At 49.0% G+C, this 18,716-nt stretch overlaps 1 protein-coding gene across 13 annotated transcripts in view; it reads right to left on the bottom strand.

The window, feature by feature from the left end:
• BRSK2 (BR serine/threonine kinase 2) overlaps positions 1–18,716 on the bottom strand; it is a 419,371-nt gene that overhangs the window by 83,557 nt on the left and 317,098 nt on the right. For all 13 annotated transcript variants that reach the window (XM_068147794.1, XM_068147787.1, XM_068147789.1 and 10 more), the window contains exons 6-8: positions 7,272–7,305; positions 6,349–6,417; positions 3,285–3,431 (exon numbers count right to left, since the gene is read on the bottom strand). In XM_068147794.1, coding sequence (XP_068003895.1) covers positions 3,285–3,431; positions 6,349–6,417; positions 7,272–7,305 — 250 coding nt within the window. The remainder of the gene's footprint in view (positions 1–3,284; positions 3,432–6,348; positions 6,418–7,271; positions 7,306–18,716) is intronic.

The raw sequence follows: 18,716 nt of genomic DNA, 5'->3' as shown, positions 1-18,716 counted from the left end.
CAGGGTTCCATCATCCTCACAGGGAAAAAAATTATCCCTTTTGTTTCCATGGAACTTCCTATGCCCAACTTCCACTATTGCCCCTTGTGCTGGCATTGGGCATCACCCAGCAGAGTCTGGCTCCAGCCTCTGGGCACTCATCCTGCACATCTTAATCAATATGAACAAGGTCACCTCTCAGGCTCCTTTTCTCCAAGCTACAGAGCCCTCAGCTCCCTCAGCTGACAGTGGAAGATGTTCCACTCCCCTAGTAATTTTTGGGGTTCTGCCCTGGATTCTTCAAGCAGTTCCCTGCGGTCTTTCCTGAACTGAGGGTCCCAGAACTGGACACAATACTCCAGATGCAGCCTCACCAGGGCAGAGCAGAAAAGAAAAGAGATGAAAAAAACACTTGGGAAATATTATTCCTTAGAAAATCTGTTTTTAGAAAAGCCTGTTGAATTACTTCAGGTTTTTGGTTTGTTTAGAATAAGAATAGAATAGAATAGAATAGAATAGAATAGAATAGAATAGAATAGAATAGAATAGAATAGAATAGAATAGAATAGAATAGAATAGAATAGAATTAGAATAGAATTACATTAGAATAGAATAGAATAGAATAACATTAGAATAGGATAGGATAGGATAGGATAGGATAGGATAGGATAGGATAGGATAGGATAGGATAGGATAGGATAGGATAGGATAGGATAGGATAGGATAGGATAGAATAGAACAGAACAGAACAGAACAGAATTACCCAGGTTGGAAAAGCCCTTTGAGCTCATCGAGTCCAACCTACCATTTCTTTTTTTTTCCCCACTCAGTGCTACTTCTGCACTGCAAATGTGGTGGTTACTGGGTTTGCAAAGGCAGGGGCACTAGCATGAAGAACCTGTCACCTACATCACCAAACAGAGCATGACCTGGTTTTGGAATGACTGGAAAGAAAACCCAGCTGCAGCTGTCAGGTAACACTGTGAAGGGAGCTCCGGTTTGGTTCTGAGCAGCCAGGTGCCCGCATCCCCAGAGCACCCCAGCAGCTGGCACAGGCTGGTGCTGCTGTTCCCAATCACAGCAGGAGAGGCCAAGCAGTGATCTGAGAGTTTATTTATAAATATTTTAGCAGACTGAAGAACCAGGAGGAGTTTTAAATTTACATTTCTTTATACATACTCCCACTCAGAATCTGTGAGTTCAGTAAATCTGGATGAAATCATCCCCACAGCCTGACAATAGGATTCACAAGGGCAATGCACCCATGCAGGCAGATGCCTCCACTGCCAGGCAGAGCACTCTGGCTTCCCAAAATTGAGCTTGATCCTGGGTTTATTTTTAAACCCCCCTAACATCAATGCAGTGTTAATGAAGGAGACAATCACGACAGAGTGCTCACCCTTGCAGGGGCTCTGTTGTGATGGGATGTGCCCTAGAGGCAAAGGCTCAGTGCCAAGCTCCAGAGGCTTACCTGCTAGGCATAAATAACAGGACTTCTACTCCTAGAATCATAGAATTGGTAGGGTTGGAAGGGACCTCAAGGATCATCCAGTTCAACCCCTGCTGCCATGGGCAGGGACACCTCACACTACAGCAGGTTGCTCACAGCCACATCCAACCTGGCCTTAAAAGCCTCCAGGGATGAGGCTTCCACCACCTCCCTGGGCAACCACTGCCAGTGTCTCACCACCCTCATGGGGAAGAATTTCTTCCTGATATCCAACCTAAATCTACCCATTTCTATCTTTGTTCCACTCTCCCTAGTCCTTTCATTACCTGACACCATAAAAAGTCCCTCCCAGCTTTCTGGTAGCCCCCTTCAGATACTGGAAGGCCACAATAAGGTCTCCTCGGAGCCTGACAGCCCCAAAGGTGCTCAGGACCACAGGGCATAAGGTGAAAATGCAGACTGGAAGATGTTTGCTGTGAAGGCTGATAGAGGGTCAAGGAGAGCAGGTGCAGGGCAGAATTCAATGCAGGTAGTGTGGCATGAGATGAGAACCCATCATTTTGGTCAGAAAAGTAAATAAAGTGTACTCTGTGTAAGAGGACACAGTCTCAAGCTGTGCCAGGGGAGGTGTAGGCTGGATGTGAGGAAGAAATTCTTCACAGAAAGAGAGATTGGCCATTGGAATGTGCTGCCAGGGAGGTGGTGGAGTCACCATCACTAGAAGTGTTTAAAATAAGACTGGATGAAGCATTTAGAGCCATGGTTTAGTTGATTAGATGGTGCTGGGTGATAGGTTGGACTTGATGATTTTGAAGGTCTTTTCCAACCTGCTTGACTCTGTATTCTGTAATTCTGTAGGAGAGCTTTAACAGGAGAGCACTACAAGGGTTTGCAATGATAGAACCAGGGGCAATGTATTGAAGATGGAAAAAGATAGATCCAGACTGGACATTAAGAAGAAATTCTTTACAGTGAGGGTGGTGAGACACTGGAACAAGTTGCCCAGGGAAGTTGTGGATGCTCCCTTAGTGAAGGTGTTCAAAGCCAGGTTGTATGAGGCCCTGAGCAGCCTGGGCTAGTGGGAGGTGTCCCTGCCCACGGTAGGGAGGTTGGAACTAGATGATCTTTAAGGTCCCTTTTAACCAAACCATTCTAGGATTCTGTAATACAACTGTTGGAAAGTCAAAGCTGTTAGGACTGTTAATTTCATAGAATCTTAGAATGGTTTGGGTTAAAAGGGACCTTAAAGATCATCTAGTTCCAACCTCCGTACCATGGACAGGGACACCTCCCACTAGCCCAGGCTGCTCAAGGCCCTGTCCCATCTATTCTTCAACACTTGCAGGGAGGGTGCAATGTCCCTGATAAACTGCTGTACTAGCCAGAAGAGGCAGGTGGCTCAGGAGGCCTCCAAAATATCCTAATGGGTCAGGAACATTGTGATGGTGTTGTGAAAGATTCCTAATAATCATCCACTGTTACTTATGAAGGAGAATTATGGGGCTAGAGAAGGGACACGAGGCAATCTACCCTCATGATCTTAGGATATAGGATCATAGAATGTTAGGGGTTGGAAGGGACCTCTGAAGATCATCAAGTCAAACCCCCCTGCCAGAGCAGGATGACAGAGTCCAGGACAGATCACACAGGAATGCATCCAGATGGGTCTTGAAAGTCTCCAGAGAAGGAGACTCCACAAGAGAAAGTAGCTAACTTCACAGAGACTCCACCAGCTCTATTCATTCTGTGCTCAGGAGGAGACACACAAAATCCAGCTGGGTTTCACTTCAGTTACTCAGGCACAACTGCAGCAAGGTGGCAAAGCAGCCTTGCTCCCACAACTGCACCTCCTTACCGTGAGCCGTTTCGAGGCGTCCACTTCAATCATCCCCCGCAGCAGGTTCTGGCAGTCCGGGGGGATGAAGTGTGGCATGTGGAACACCCCACGCTTCACCTTCTCCAGCAGCTGCCTCAAGTTGTCATCATCGAAAGGCAGGGCACCCTGCAGCCATGGGACAGAGCAGGGGAGAGGGAGAGAGAGGGTCCAGAGGGGATTGGGGGGGTGGGCAGAAGGAGAAAAACCAGGATAAAGGTGGTGAGAGAATGGAAAAGGGTGAGTCAGCTCCTAATGAATTGCTGTAATGAGTGAAAAAAACCTTTGCATCCCTTGGAAATAAATAATGATGTGTTTCCTCCTGCACAGAAAACAAAATTGAGGACTTTGTGTTGTTGTTGTTGCTGTATTAGAGCTTTAATGAGCAGACGACTACCAGTCTAAGGTGCACTACAAAATATGAAATTGCCTTTGCAGGCAAATTCAGCAAAGATGCATGGATTCACTTAAATTCAGCTCAAGCTTTTGATCTGCTGCTATTCCTCCTGGGCATACTTTCACAGCAGCAATGTTTATCGTCTCCTTATTTTTAATCTTCCCGAGACACATTTATTGCAGAGACTGAAAAGGAGGGGAACAGCATTTGAGAGCCTTGCAGGAAGGAACAGCCTCTGTCTGCTGGAGAGGTGAAATGACACAGCTGAAAGCAACCCGACCCATCATTAGCCTTTGGAAGCTGCAGAGGTTCTACCTGTTTAATCCCCTCCATCCAGTTCCCATGCTGTGGTCAGGTCATCAGCTCCCGCGGCTCCCCTACCGTGGCTCACTTACATGAATGGCTGGAGGTTTGGGGTTGGCTATTTTTTTTTTGAGCTTGAAATTACATTCTGAATAGATCATCAGCTCACCACAAAAAAGCAGCAAAAGACCTCTCCTTGCTGCAAGGACAAAAAAGGGGACAAAAAGAAGTCTGAAATCTTGAGGAGAACTCCCCTGACTGAAGCTGATACCCTTTTAGAGCAAGTCTGCACCTTCCTAGATGTTCTCACTTCCTCCTTTCACCGCCACAGTCTAGTAGGTGCCGAGCTTCCTTCATTTCCAGGATGGCTGTGGGAAGCTGCAAGCTGTCAGCTGCTGTGATAATGAAGCTTTAAGTTGTCACTCCTGGCACTGCTCTTACTACAGCGAGTAGTGCATCTGTATACGTGATCCTGCGCCTGTGGTTGAGGGAGACCAGCAGCTCCACTTAGAGAAGCCTCTGAAATCCCACCTCATAGCAGCTGCTCCTGGACACCAGTTACTCCCTGTCTTCTGTCACCCATCTCCTGAGTTTTCTCTTCTCTTTTGTCCTAACCATTCCAGACTAAAAGGAAAATCAATCCTCATGGTTCAGTACTTTGGCTAACACAATTTAAGTCATGAAGTCGGCGAGGCTGCTTTGCGGCGTTTCCTGAAGGTAGCAACTACAGCTCTTTTATTACCACCACCTGCTACTACAGCTGGAGAGTTTTGTAGGGTTTGTCCTGACATAATTAACTGGAGAGCTCCACACTCCCCATCAGTAATAGACTGATTTCAGTCGTTTTGCAGGCTCACGTATCTATGTAGGAAGAGAGATGAAGATGCAGCAAGAGAGAGAGAGACACCAAATCTTGACAGAGAATCCCCCTGCAAATGAAAAGCCTGCTCTCACAAATCCTGCCCATCTTGACACAGCCCCTCTTCTGTTCTCACAAATTCAAGAAGTTCTATTAAGAGCTCGTTGTGCAGCTCTGTTTTATCAAGCATGAAAATAGCTGCTCGGGAGCAATAGATGACCAGGTGCTATCAAGTGAGAGTTAAAATTCTCCCATCATATCAGCCAGCTAAGAAATAATCTAAAGCTTCAGAAATGTCACTGAACTGTAATGACTGAAAACAAACCCCAACAAAACCACCAAAACAGCAGGACTGGTGAAGGTGAATTAAAGCATTCCCACCAGGATTGCTTCAAGGTGTTTTGACTTGGGCCATTAAAAACGTGATCAGTGCGGGCTGGAAACGAAAATCCTCTCAAACTTCCAGGGGTTTCAAACAAAACCAAGGGGCAGAATTGAACTCTGAGCCTTGCAGAAGCTCTTTGGTCAAGACAAAAATGTGAGTGAGGTGATCAGGTTTGCTAACAAATGGACAAGGGCATCGAAGCTTGAATGCAGGTTTGTTGTCTGATAGGAAAGGACAATCTGAACCATGAAGAAGAATTCAACACACACACACACACATACAATCTCTTCTCATGTACTGCTGTGCTGAATCTGCACATGGGGCATGCATGCATGGACACAAGCCATACTTGCTTGCATTATACCATGGGGGTTGATAGTAAATGCCAAGCCCACCTGCCCTCAGCTGGACATCCCGTTATTCTAAGTTCAGGGCTATCTCCATTACCACTGCAAGTCAGAAGCAGCTCCACAGAGAACCGCAACTTTGATCAGCAGAGGGCTAAAAGTTCTAAGATGCCACACTGTGGATGCTAAAGAAAGCATTTCTGAGCCAGATGGAAACTAATTTCAACTTGGTACTACTGGCTCAGTTTTGTACTCCCAAATGTACCAAATTACAACGTGGCTCAGTGCTTCTGCGGAACAGAGACGTGCTCAAATGCTGCTCCTGAAATGCACTGATGCGTGCAGCAGCAAAAGCCAAGTGCTTCCCAAAGCCTGCCACATTTTGGTCCCGTGAAGAACAACTTCTGGGACCCTTCCTGTATCCTGGAGTTGTAACATCCTTTCCAGCCACGGACCGACCATTGCTGCAGTGTCACAGCACAGCCAGGAGCGTTTCTGCAGACAAGTTTTGGATGCTTGTCTGTGCTCTCCTGGGCAGGGCAGCCGCGTTTCAAAGCAGCAGCGAAACCTTCCTGGTGCTTTGCCTCCGGGACCGATGTAGAAGGAAGAGGGAAGGATGCAACTGAGAGAGACAAAAATAGGGGAGCTCAAAACACCTCAACTGCAGATGATGTCACTGGAAGCGCCATTACACGCAGCAGCATTTGGGGAGCTTTCTTTTCTCGCTCAGGGAGAGCACAAGGAAGATGACTCACCACTAGCAACGCAAACAAAATGACTCCGCAGCTCCAGACGTCTGCTTTCCTCCCGTCGTATTTTTCTCCCTGCACAGCAACGACACAGAGGTTCAAAAGACTGCTCACTAGGAAATTAATTAATTACCCTTGAAGAACAAGAGAGGAGAGGAGAGGAGAGGAAGGGAAAACCCCACCTTTCGATTCCACCACCTGCCTCCCAAGGCGGCCTCCCCAGCTAGACCATGACACAACCCAGGCAGGGAACTTTTATGAATGCTGGCTTGCAGTCTTATCTGGAGGCAGGAATGGTGAAACCCTCACCAATGATTAGCCCTTCAACAGTGTCAGAGGTGCATTAAGGCTGTTCAGAAAGGTGTTTTTCTCTTCCCTGGTTCTTCAGGGAGCTTGCACCAGTCATATTATTTGTGAACTCATCACATGTGAACTCCTCATCAACAGGACTGCTCTGTTGGCTTCCTGCTTGGCTTTACATTAAAGATATGCCTTAAAAGAAGAGAATATTGGCCACTGACATCTTGGATGCTTCTTTTCAGAGGGCAAAAGGAGAGCAGAGAGAAAGGACAGTTCATATTGTTTAATGGAAAGCAATATGACTGACAGCCAGCCCCAGCTCTCCTACTGAAATGACAGCTGCATCTGAGATGGGAAAGTGTAAGGGACTGCATCCCTTGGGTGCAAAGATCAAGTTAAAGGAGGCTGCTGTATTCCTGTCTGATCACACAGCATGGAGGGGACTGAGAGGATAACACACAACCACCTCCCTAACATGGCTGATGTGGCTTGATTCAGGGCTGAGCCAACCAAACCTTGGTGTCCTCTCTGGTGCTCTGCTTGGACAGGTTTGCTGCACAGGGGGGCTGTGTGCTGGCAACAAGTGGCACTAAAAATGTACCTTTACATACTGGTATTCACCAACTTACCCGGATGACTTCAGGGCAAGCATAATGTGGTGATCTGAAACACAAAAGACAGCCAAATGAGAATGCAGCAGCCTGCTATTCATGGATCATTTCCATTCTCTTTAGTAGAACCACAACTGCCTTGCTTATGCAATGTGCAAAACCAGCACTCTTCTTACCTTGATGGAAACACACTTCCAAGACCCTCAGAAAACAGACAAGGATTAAAATAACTCCAAATTGCATGACATTACTATGATCATTTTTAAAAGTGAGGAAGTGAGACAAGATCAGGCACAGCCTGTGACTATAGAGTCCCAGCCCTCCAATCCCAGCCTTTAACTCAGGTTTCATAGAATCCTAGAGTGGTTTGGGTTGGAAGGGACCTCAAAGATCATCTAGTTTCAACTCTCCTGCCATGGGGAGCAACGTAGAGCAGGTTGCTCAATGCCTCATCCAACCTGGCCTTGAAGACCTCCAGGGAGATGGCATTCCCCACGTCCCTGGGTAACCTGCTCCAGTGTCTCCCCACCCTCGCTGTCAAGAACTTCTTCCTAATCACCAATCTGAATCTGCCCTCCTCAACCTTAAATCCATTCCCTCTCATGACATTACTGCAAGCCCTTGTGAAAAGTCCCTTCCTTGCTTTCTTGTAAGCCCCCTTCAGGTACTGGAAGGCTGCTTTAAAGGCCCTCTGGAGCCTTCCTTTCTCCAGGCTGCCCAGCCCCAGCCCTAAACAGAAGGAGAGCCCATGAAGGGTTGCTTTTTAATAAAGCAAAACCAAACAGAAGACAGGATAATATTTCCAGACGGAACAGACACATTCCTAAACCACATCTTGCATCTCTTCTGCTAAGGCTGCTCTCAGTTACTCCAGTGGCCATAAAAGCTGCTGCCAGACAACTTGGACATGTGATTCTTTTTTTTTCTCTTTTAATCCCCTTCCTCCCCCTCCCCAAACCAAAAAGATGGACAGCAGCACTATTACCCAGGGAGTTAATATATTCTTTTCACATCCTTCCACCCATATATCTCTGGCTGGATTCCTGGCTGGGAACAGTTAATTACTTCAACTTGCCAGGTGATCATTTTAATTCCTCAAGATCAGGGCCCCGGCTATTTATTTTATAGCCGTCATTAAGGCAACCTGACAAGCCAAAGAGATGCAAACGGAGACCTGCGTGCAAATCATCCCATTGTTCATACTGACACCTCCCAGCGGTCCCCCAGCCCATCTTCATCTCTGCATTTGTTTCTGGTGACAAAGGCAATCAAGGGCTGGGCAATACCCTGTCTCCCAAAGTAATGAGCAGAACAGCAGCAGGGTGAGGTTAGCTCTGTGCTGGGATGCTCCCTGGTTGCCCAGTGAGACAGCCCAGTAATTGGATTTCCATACACACTACACTTACCTTATGGCAAAATACTGTCCCGTGGGCATGGAATGCCCTGATTTGGGATCACAGCTTTTGGCAGGCCAGGATAATAAACCCAGAGTACATGTGGGGCTGCAGCTACCTTGCCAGCAAAGCTTAAGCCAGGAGAGAGAAAGGCAGCTGAACCCACACTGACTTCAGGAAAGGTGGAATCATAGAATCCTAGAATCAATAAGGTTGGAAGAGACCTCAAAGATCATCAAGTCCAACCTGTCACCCAACACCTCATGACTACTAAACCATGGCACCAAGTGCCACATCCAGTCCCCTCTTGAACACCTCCAGGGATGGGGACTCCACCACCTCCCTGGGCAGCACACTCCAATGGCTATCAACTCTCTCTGGGAAGACTTTCTCCTCACCTTGAGCCTAAACCTCCCTGTGTCCTCTTGTTCTGGTGCTGGTTGCCTGGGAGAAGAGACCAACCCCCACCTGGCTACAACCTCCCTTCAGGTAGTTGTAGACAGCAAGAAGGTCTCCCCTGAGTCTCCTCTTCTCCAGGCTAAGCAACCCCAGCTCCCTCAGCCTCTCCTCACAGGGCTTATGCTCCAGACCCCTCCCCAGCCTCATTGCCCTTCTCTGGACATGTTCAACTGTCTCAAGGTCCTTCTTAAACTGAGGAGCCCAGAACTGGACACAGGACTTCAGGTGTGGCCTAACCAGTGCTGAGTACAGGGCACAATGACTTCCCTGCTCCTGCCTGCCACACCATTCCTGATGCAGGCCAGGATGCCATTGGCCTTCTTGGCCACCTGGGCACATTACTGGCTCATGTTCAGCTGCTGTCAATCAGCACCCTCAGATCCCTTTCTGCCTGGCTGCTCTCCAGCCACTCTGACCCCAGCCTGTAGTACTACATGGGGTTGTTGTGGCCAAAGTACAGCACCTGGCACTTGGACTTGTTCAGTGCCATCCTGTTGGGCTCTGCCCATCTGTCCAATTGGTCAAGGTCCTTCTGGAGAGCCCTTCTGCCCTCTAACTGATCAACATCTGCTCCCAACTTGGTGCCATCTGCAAATTTCCTGATGACTGACTCAATCCCCTCATCCAGATCATCAATGATGATATTAAACAGGATGGGGCCCAGCACTGATCCTTGGGGCACACCACTAGTGACTGGCCTCCAGCTGGATGTGGCACCATTCACCACCACTCTCTGGGCTCGGCCCTCCAGCCTGTTCCTAACCCAGAAGTTTAGTACCATGTTTAATACTCCCCCACTGAAGAGGTTATTATGGGTATTCCAACCTGGTCTGTCTGCTCAGTAAGGATCCCAAGTGTCATAATTTAGATTGAATTTGAAAAACCTTTATTTGAGAGTCAGATAATGAAAAGCAGAGCTGGCCAGAGCTGGCCCTTGGGAGACCCAAAAATATGGGCTTGTGCCTAGTGAGTAGGACAGACTACCTGGGCTCAGCAACAGGACAAGAAGACACAGTCTCAAGCTGTGCAAGGGGAAGGTTAGGCCTGATCTTAGAAAAAACTCTTCACAGACAGAGAGATTGCCCATTGGGATGGGCTGCCCAGGGAGGAGGTGGGGTTGATGTCCCTGGAAGTGTTTAAGAAGAGCCTGGATGAGGCACTTAGTGCCATGGACTGGTTGATTAGTTAGGGTTGGGCGACTGGTTGGACTTGATGATCCTGGAGGTCTCATCCAACCTGGCTGATTCTGTGATTCTCTTGGCTGCCCTGTCACTGGCATGGACAAGGTTCCTTAACAAGCTGCAGCAGGCCACAGCTTGAAAGAAGTGACCAGAAGAACCTCACCACCAGTCTACTCATGACCAAAACAAGAGCAAGGCCACCACACCATCCACACCTCACAAAGGTTTGTACGGCTGAGTTCACTGGAATTTGCATGAGGCTTTAACCTTCAGGGGCAAAAGCTTCCAGAGTAACCTGGAATTTCTTGAGGGATGGAGCCTCAACTACCTCCACAAGGAGTGTGATGGCAACAACCATGAAATAAAGCTAAAGCAATGCCAATAAGATTGCTGCTTCTTGACTGATCTGGGCTGATCTGGGGGGGCTTGTAGCATCTTGCCACAAGTGGAGAGAAAGTGAGGTCTGAGTGAGGCACTGAATTGCTTAATATTATGTGTTCCCAACCCTGCATTGTTCCCTGTGAATGTGCTTCTTCACAGCAACCCCACAGCCACTCCACAACTGCTCTTTTTAACACCTCAGAGCCCTGGAGTGGGTTTTGAAACATGGAAACAAGCAAACAAACAAGCACCAAAACATAGAAGCTCAGTCTACTGTGGGCACTGATCGATAGTAGGCTGAACATAAGCCAGCAGTGTGCCCAGGGGGCCAAGAAGGCCAATGGCATCCTGGCCTGCATCAGGAGTATTGTGGCCAGCAGGAGCAGGGAGGTCATTCTGCCCCTGTACACTGCACTGGTTAGGCCACACCTTGAGTCCTGTGTCCAGTTCTGGGCTCCTCAGTTTAGGAAGGACATTGAGATGCTGGAAGGTGTCCAGAGAAGGGCAACAAGGCTGGGGAGGGGTCTGGAGCACAGCCCTGTGAGGAGAGGCTGAGGGAGCTGGGATTGTTTAGCCTGGAGAAGAGGAGGCTCAGGGGAGACCTTATTGTCCTTTACAACCACCTGAAGGGAGGTTGTAGCCAGGAAGGGGTTGGTCTCTTCTCCCAGGCACCCAGCACCAGAACAAGAGGACACAGTCTCAAGCTGCACCAGGGGAGGTTTAGACTGGATGTTAGGAAGAAATTCTTCCCAGAAAGAGAGATTGGCCATTGGAATGTGCTGCTCAGGGAGGTGGTGGAGTCACCATCACTGGAGGTGTTTAGGAAGAGCCTGGATGAGACACTTGGTGCCATGGTTTAGTTGATTAGATGGTGTTGGGTGATAGGTTGGACTGGATGATCTCAAAGGTCTCTTCCAACCTGGTTAATTCTATTTCTATTTCTAAAATTCTAATTCTAATTCTAATTCTAAACCACCAAACAGCCATGTCACTGGATTCATACATGATTTTACAGGCTGAATTACCCTTGGGAGAATGCTTGACTAGTGGGTGTGGGGTTTATTCATATCATAAGAAGAATGTAGAGTGTCCAGGCCATCCTTCAGGCACACACAAACGAGCACTGAGGAGCAGGAGCAGAACTGGGACTGGACAAGCACAATCTAGTCTCCAGAGCTACATTGCTCAGACAGAAGAGGGAAAGGGGGCAGTATGGCAAAGAGGGCAGTACAGGGACTAGTGGGGAAGCTGATACAACTAGAACTGGGGAAAAAGCCTTGCAGCAAAAATAGGAATTACATCTGGTCATGGACATTCACTCACTTTAGTCACCTCAGGATAGAAAGACAAGTTCCAACATGTTGTATATAACTGAGCCACATCAGGTTGATTGGAAGACACAGCAGGGGGTAAGAAAGGAGTGAAGACACAATCTAGGTAACTGCTGAGCTCCTGTCACTTGGTGTGTCTGAGTTCCTCACTGCTGCACACATTTTAGCTTCTGCCAGGCACGATGCTACCATTGCCTTTCCTGGTTGTAGCCAGGAAGGGGTTGGTCTCTTCTCCCAGGCAACCAGCACCAGAACAAGGGGACACAGTCTCAAGCGGCACCAGGGGAAGTTTAGACTGGAGGTGAGGAGAAAGTTCTTACTGAGAGAGTCATTAGCCATTGGAATGTGCTGCCCAGGGAGGTGGTGGAGTCCCCATCCCTGGAGGTGTTCAAGAGGGGATTGGATGTGGCACTTAGTGCCATGGTCTAGTCATGAGGTCTGTGGTGACAGGTTGGACTCGATGATCTTTGAGGTCTCTCCCAACCTTGGTGATACTGTGAGACTGTGATACTGTGATTGATTCAATCATTCAACAACTGCACTGCAACTGCCCAGAGAGCACAGGTTTCTGGCACAGCCACTCTGAATTCCTGCCAGCACACACCAGCTAGGTATCTGCAGCATTATCTTGGCTAACAGCTCTAAAAGGGAGATTCTGGCCAGCCAGAATCCATAGAAAAGTCATTTCCATGCTGTCAGTCATGGAACCACTTCAAGTGCTTTAAAGAGAAAACTCAAATTTAATCAGAAAAATCTATTTCTCCTTCTACAGAGTCATGAATATTTCTGTGGCTCTTATCACTAATTATTCACCATGTGTGTGTCAAGAGCAACATCCCCTGCCTCTTCCCCCTCGGCCACCTCCTCCTCCTCCTTCAGCTGCATCTCTGTGCAGCCAGAGCCACAGTCTGCCCTTGGTAGCAAATAAATATATCACTCAGCAAGAGCAAGAAGCAGTCGCTGCCCGTGGGCGCTGCAGCACAAAAAGCACTGATGCTGGCAGTGTTTATTTCCAGGGTGATGTGGATTTCCCCAGGCTAGTCTGCCTGGGCTCTCTGCATGGTCATTCACAGCCCTGGCTCTAGGACACAATAATCTTAAGGATCTTGGGGGTCTTTAGCAAAAGCATTTATGTGGGATGTGAGGTCTTTTCCAACCTTATTGATTCTATGATTTCCAGCAGAGGAGAGAAGCCAGAGTGCAATAGTGAAATCCAGAAGAGGCCAGGACAGGTAAGGCAGGCACTCACAAAGCAATGCAATATCCTTAATGTATCTGCCCTGAATTTCATCTGGGAAAATAGGAAACTTCAAATTAGAGAAGGGTGGATTTGGATTGGATGCTAGCAACAAGTTCTTTACCATGAGGGTGGTGGAACACTTGAACAAGTTGCCCAGGGAGGTGGTTGGGGCCCCATCCCTGGAGATACTCAAGGGGAGGCTGGACAGGGCTCTGGGCAGCCTGATCTAGTTGGGGATGTCCCTGCTGACGGCAGAGGGGTTGGACTGGATGACCTTTGGAGGTCCCTTGCAAGCCAGACTGCTCTGTGAGTCTATGATTCTATGCAAGTCATTCTTGACCTGTGCACACCAAGGTCTGGTGCAGCTACAGCAGATGTGAGACACACAGGACACCTCTGAAGAGGTGCAGATGTGATGTGATGTGCCTGTGACCTGCAGGTCTCACTGTGCAGGCAGGAGGGACCTGCACTGTGCACACACAAACCAAGTGGCCGTGTGTGTTCTATCTGGGAATCCACAGTGACTACTTTTCCAGAGAAGCAGCTGGTTGATCAACAAGCACAGGGAAAGCTGGGTTCCCAGCTCCCATCAAAGATGAGTGTCCTTGATCCCATGCCTTAAGATGCTACTATTTGGGGAATAAGAAAAGCTTCTTGAGGCCTCACAGCTGGAAGCAGGGTTTCTGCAGCAAGGGAGGAATGAGAAGCTTCCTTCCTTCTGCTTTTCTTATGCATGAAGTCACCTTGATGCAGGAGGCTGTACAGGTGCCCTGAAGTCCTCCCTCGTGTGGCTGGTTTTGCTGTTGCTGGGATGCTGGAGTCTCTGTCCCCAGTTAACAGCTATCCTCAAGCTGGCTTTCAGAGACAGTCACTACCCACTGGTGCAAAAGGCTGCCTGTGCCTTCCCCCCATGCTGGGTAGCAAAGGGCTGAGATGAAGTGGAACACCAGAGGAGCACAAAAACAGATGAAGGGAATTCTTCAGGAGAAGGACAGATGTTAGAGCATCCTGAGTGGGGAAGGTGACAGGCACAGATCAGAGGGAACAGTGAGAGAGGGAGAGACTGAAGAAAGGCTTCCAGCAGCAGCAGGTAGTTAGGGCTGCAGTGAAGGCAGTAGCTGTAGGTGAGGCTGTAATTAAGGTAGTAGCTGTAGTGCTATTTGGTCATTAAAGCTTTAACTCAGTCATTTAGCTTTGGATGAGAAAACTCAGCATCTGGCCCTCAGCCATCTTGCAGCTGTTTACTCCTCCGGTGCTATTACTTTTGGGGGGAGAGGGGTGGAATCTGCAAATCAGTTCTTTAATTAATGTATCAGTTCAAGCTATTAAGACTTGCAACCTGTAAGTGATCTTGGTTTAAAAAATGAATCAGAGCCCTGTATTAGCAGGGCAAAGTCCAGTGTTCAGAAGATAAAACAAAGACTGAAGGTGTTACACTGTGCCCTGTGGGTCTGTCAGGGTGGGATGGCGGATGTGCTGTCTTCAAGGCCTCTGCTTCAAGTTGGAAAGTCTGGAGCAATGTGAGGGAAATCAGTGTCAGGAAGGGCAAAGCTCTCGTGGTACAGGCAGCTGATCGACACCCTAGAGAATCAAACTCTCCCTGCCACAGAATCCTTCTATCACAGTATCACAGTATAACTTAGGTTGGAAAGGACCTCGAGGATCATTGAGTCCAACCTATCAACACAGACCCCATGACTAGACCATGGCACCAAGTGCCACGTCCAATCTCCTCTTGAACACCTCCAGGGATGGGGACTCCACCACCTCCCTGGGGAGCACATTCCAATGGCTAACAACTCTCTCTGGGAAGACTTTCTCCTCACCTCGAGTCTAAACTTCCCCTGGCGCAGCTTGAGACTGTGTCCTCTTGTTCTGGTGCTGGTTGCCTGGGAGAAGAGGCCAACCCCTTCCTGGCTACAGCCACCTTTCAGGTAGTTGTAGAGGGCAATGAGGTCACCCCTGAGCCTCCTCTTCTCCAGGCTAAACAATCCCAGCTCCCTCAGCCTCTCCTCATAGGGCTTGTGTTCAAGGCCTCTCCCCAGCCTTGTTGCCCTTCTCTGGACACGTTCAAGTCTCTCAATGTCCTTCTTAAACTGAGGGGCCCAGAACTGGACACAGGACTCTAGGCGTGGCCTAACCAAAGCAGAGTACAGGGGCACAATGACCTCCCTGCTCCTGCTGGCCACACTATTCCTAATGCAGGTCAGGATGCCATTGGCCCTCCTGGCCACCTGGGCACACTGCTGGCTCATATTCAAGTGGCTGTCGATCAGCACACCCAGGTCCCTCTCTGTTTGGGAGCTCTCAGCCACTCCGACCCCAGCCTGTAGCTCTGCATGGGATTGCCGTAGCCAAAGTGCAGCACTCGGCACTTGGACTTGTTGAATGCCATCCCATTGGACTCTGCCCATCTGTCCAGTCGGTCGAGGTCCCTCTGCAGAGCCTTTCTACCCTCTAACTGACTAACATCTGCCCCTAACTTGGTGTCATCTGCAAACTTGCTGATGACTGACTTGACCCCCTCATCCAGATCATCGATGAAGATATTGAAGAGGACAGGGCCCAGCACTGATCCCTGGGGGACACCACTGGTGCCTGGCCGCCAGCTGGCTGTGGCACCATTCACCACCACTCTCTGGGCCCGGCCCTCCAGCCAGTTCCTAACCCAGCACAGAGTGTAGTGGTCCAAGCCACGGGCTGACAGCTTAGCCAGCAGTTTGCTGTGGGGGACGGTGTCAAAGGCCTTGCTGAAGTCCAGGTAGACTTCTGTGAAAGGAAACAAAAAGGTGCCTTAAACTGAGATGTTGACAGGTAATTAGGAGTTGCAGGTTCTCCAGTTTTCAAACCCACAGTGTGACACATCCCAGGATTGCTCTAGAATGTTCAGCAGCACGTGGAGCAGCAGCCTGGGTTGGTTGGCACTTTGCCTTCCCAGTGCCCTGTCACCAAGCACTAAGCATTCTGAGGTCTTAGGCCCCAGAGCTTCCAACTGCACACTCCACAGTGCTCCATGATTTGGAGTTTCATTCTGCAGAACCACAATGTCCTCATATACATGGAGCTAACCAGACCAGAGTGGCAAACAGGACATTAAAATGGTGTCATTAGTGTTTGTGAATCCAAGGTGCTAGGATGAAAATCCTACCTGGCATTCACAGCAAGGCTCTGGAATGCAGCAAGCAGAAATAAGGAACCAGCCCAGAAAATGGAGAATGAGAGGAAACCCAGCATTAAATAGCTGTTTACTCAAAAACCTCACACCAGCCAAACATCAAATGAGGCACAGATTTGGTGGAACAACTTGTCCAGGCTGGTGTGGTCGGATCCTAACAGTGCAAGGGCTAAGCTGATGAGCAGCACATCTTAAGCTCTCAGTCCTTGGCTTTGCAGACTTGAAGTTCTTTTAACAAACCTTGGGATGCACTGCAGGTGAAGCTGGGGTTAATGGTTATGAATGAAGTTGTCTGGTATTTCCCTTTATAGCCCTCTTTTTAAGCTGCCTTTGACTCACCAGCAATTGAACAACTTAACAATAGCTTTCCTTGCTTTGTGCCTGCCTCACACTGGTTTGTGTGTGCAGGCAAAACATTTCATAGAATCATAGAATCAACAAGGTTGGAAAAGACCTCAGAGATCATCAAGTCCAACGTGTCACCCAACACCTCATGACTACTAGACCATGGCACCAAGTCCCATGTCCAACGCACCCTTGAACAGCTGCAGGGATGGTGACTCCACCACCTCCCTGGGCAGCACATTCCAATGGCTAACAACTCTCTCAGGGAAGAACTTTCTCCTCACCTCGAGTCTAAACTTTCCCTGGCACAGCTTCAGACTGTGTCCTCTTGCTCTGGTGCTGCTTGCCTGGGAGAAGAGACCAACCCCCACCTGGCTACAACCTACCTTCAGGTAGTTGTAGACAGCAATAAGGTCTCCCCTGAGCCTCCTCTTCTCCAGGCTAAGCAACCCCAGCTCCCTCAGCCTCTCCTCACAGGGCTGTGCTCAAGGCCCCTCCTCAGCCTTATTGCCCTTCTCTGGACACCTTCAAGTCTCTCAAAGTCCTTCTTAAACTGAGGAGCCCAGAACTGGACACAGGACTCAAGGTGTGGCCTAACCAGTGCTGAGCACAGGGCACAATGACTTCCTTGCTCCTGCTGGCCACACTATTCTTGATGCAGGCCAGGATGCCATTGGACTTCTTGGCCACCTGGGCATACTGCTGGCTCATGTTCAGCATGCATTTTGGACAACATAGAATTGTCAGGGTTGGAAGTGACCTCAAGGATCAGCCAGTTCCAACCCTCCTAACATGGGCAGGGACACCTCACACCAGACCACATTGCTCAGAGCCACATCCCGCCTGGCTGCAAAAATCTGCAGGCATGAGGCTTCCACCACCTCCCTGGGCAACCTCTCACCACCCTCATGGGGAACAACTTCTTCCTAACATCCAATCTGAATCTACCTATTTCTAGTTTTGTTCCATTCCCCCCAGTCCTATCACTCCCTGACACCCTAAAGTCCCTCCCCAGCTTTCTGGTAGTCTCCTTCAGATACTGGAAGGCCACAATGAGCTCTCCTTGGAGCCTTCTCTTCTCCAGACTGAACAACCCCAACTCCCTCAGTCTGTCCTCATAGCAGAGCAGCTCCAGCTGCAAGTGCACACTGGGGGTCATGTTGAGCTTCTCATCCATATGTACACATTTATGATAAAGGAGAAAAAGGATGTGCAGCATAGAATCATAGAATTATAGCATTGTTTTGGTTGGGAAAGACCTCTGAGATCATTGAGTCCAACTGACAACTCAACAACTGATAGATTCAGGCAATCTGTAGGACTGCAGATTGTGGCCAGGAATTGCTGGGGAGAGCTGAGAGCAGAAGAATTGTTTGTGCTGGGGTGCTGGAAGTTGCTGTTTCCCTCCATTATGCTGCCAAGAGGTGCAAGACTTTCTTCTCCCCCTCAATATGAGCAGCAGCAGCAGCAGCATCCTTCCCACATGCAGATGGCTTTCTGGATCAGGCCAGGGTCTCCCTATGGATGTAACTGGATAGCAGGGAACTGTGGCAGACAGTCTGTGGTGCTGTCAGCAGTGGTGTCTCGGAACTGACTGCCCCTGCAGAATCATTCAGGGGGTGGAGCACCTCTCCTACAAGAACAGGCTGAGGGAGCTGGGGTTGTTCAGCCTGCAGAAGAGAAGGCTCCAGGGAGACCTTAGAGAAGCCTTCCAGTACTTGAAGGGAGCCTACAAGGCGGCTGCAGAGGGACTGTATGCAAAGGCCTGCAGTGACAGGATGAGGGGCAATGGTTTGAAATCGAGAAGAGGAGACTTAGGTTGGACGTCAGGAGGAAGTGCTTTACCATGAGGATAGCTGAACGCTGCGACAGGTTGCTCAGGGAGGTAGTTGAGACCCCATCCTTGAAGATATTCAAGGTCAGGCTCAACAGGGCTCTGGGCAGCCTGATCTAGTGG

This window comes from Melanerpes formicivorus, unplaced genomic scaffold, assembly GCF_026170545.1.
Source record: "Melanerpes formicivorus ecotype bairdi unplaced genomic scaffold, bMelFor1.0.p_v2 SCAF_16, whole genome shotgun sequence".
Classification (NCBI taxonomy): domain Eukaryota; kingdom Metazoa; phylum Chordata; class Aves; order Piciformes; family Picidae; genus Melanerpes; species Melanerpes formicivorus.
This window is presented reverse-complemented; position numbering and strand designations above follow the sequence as displayed.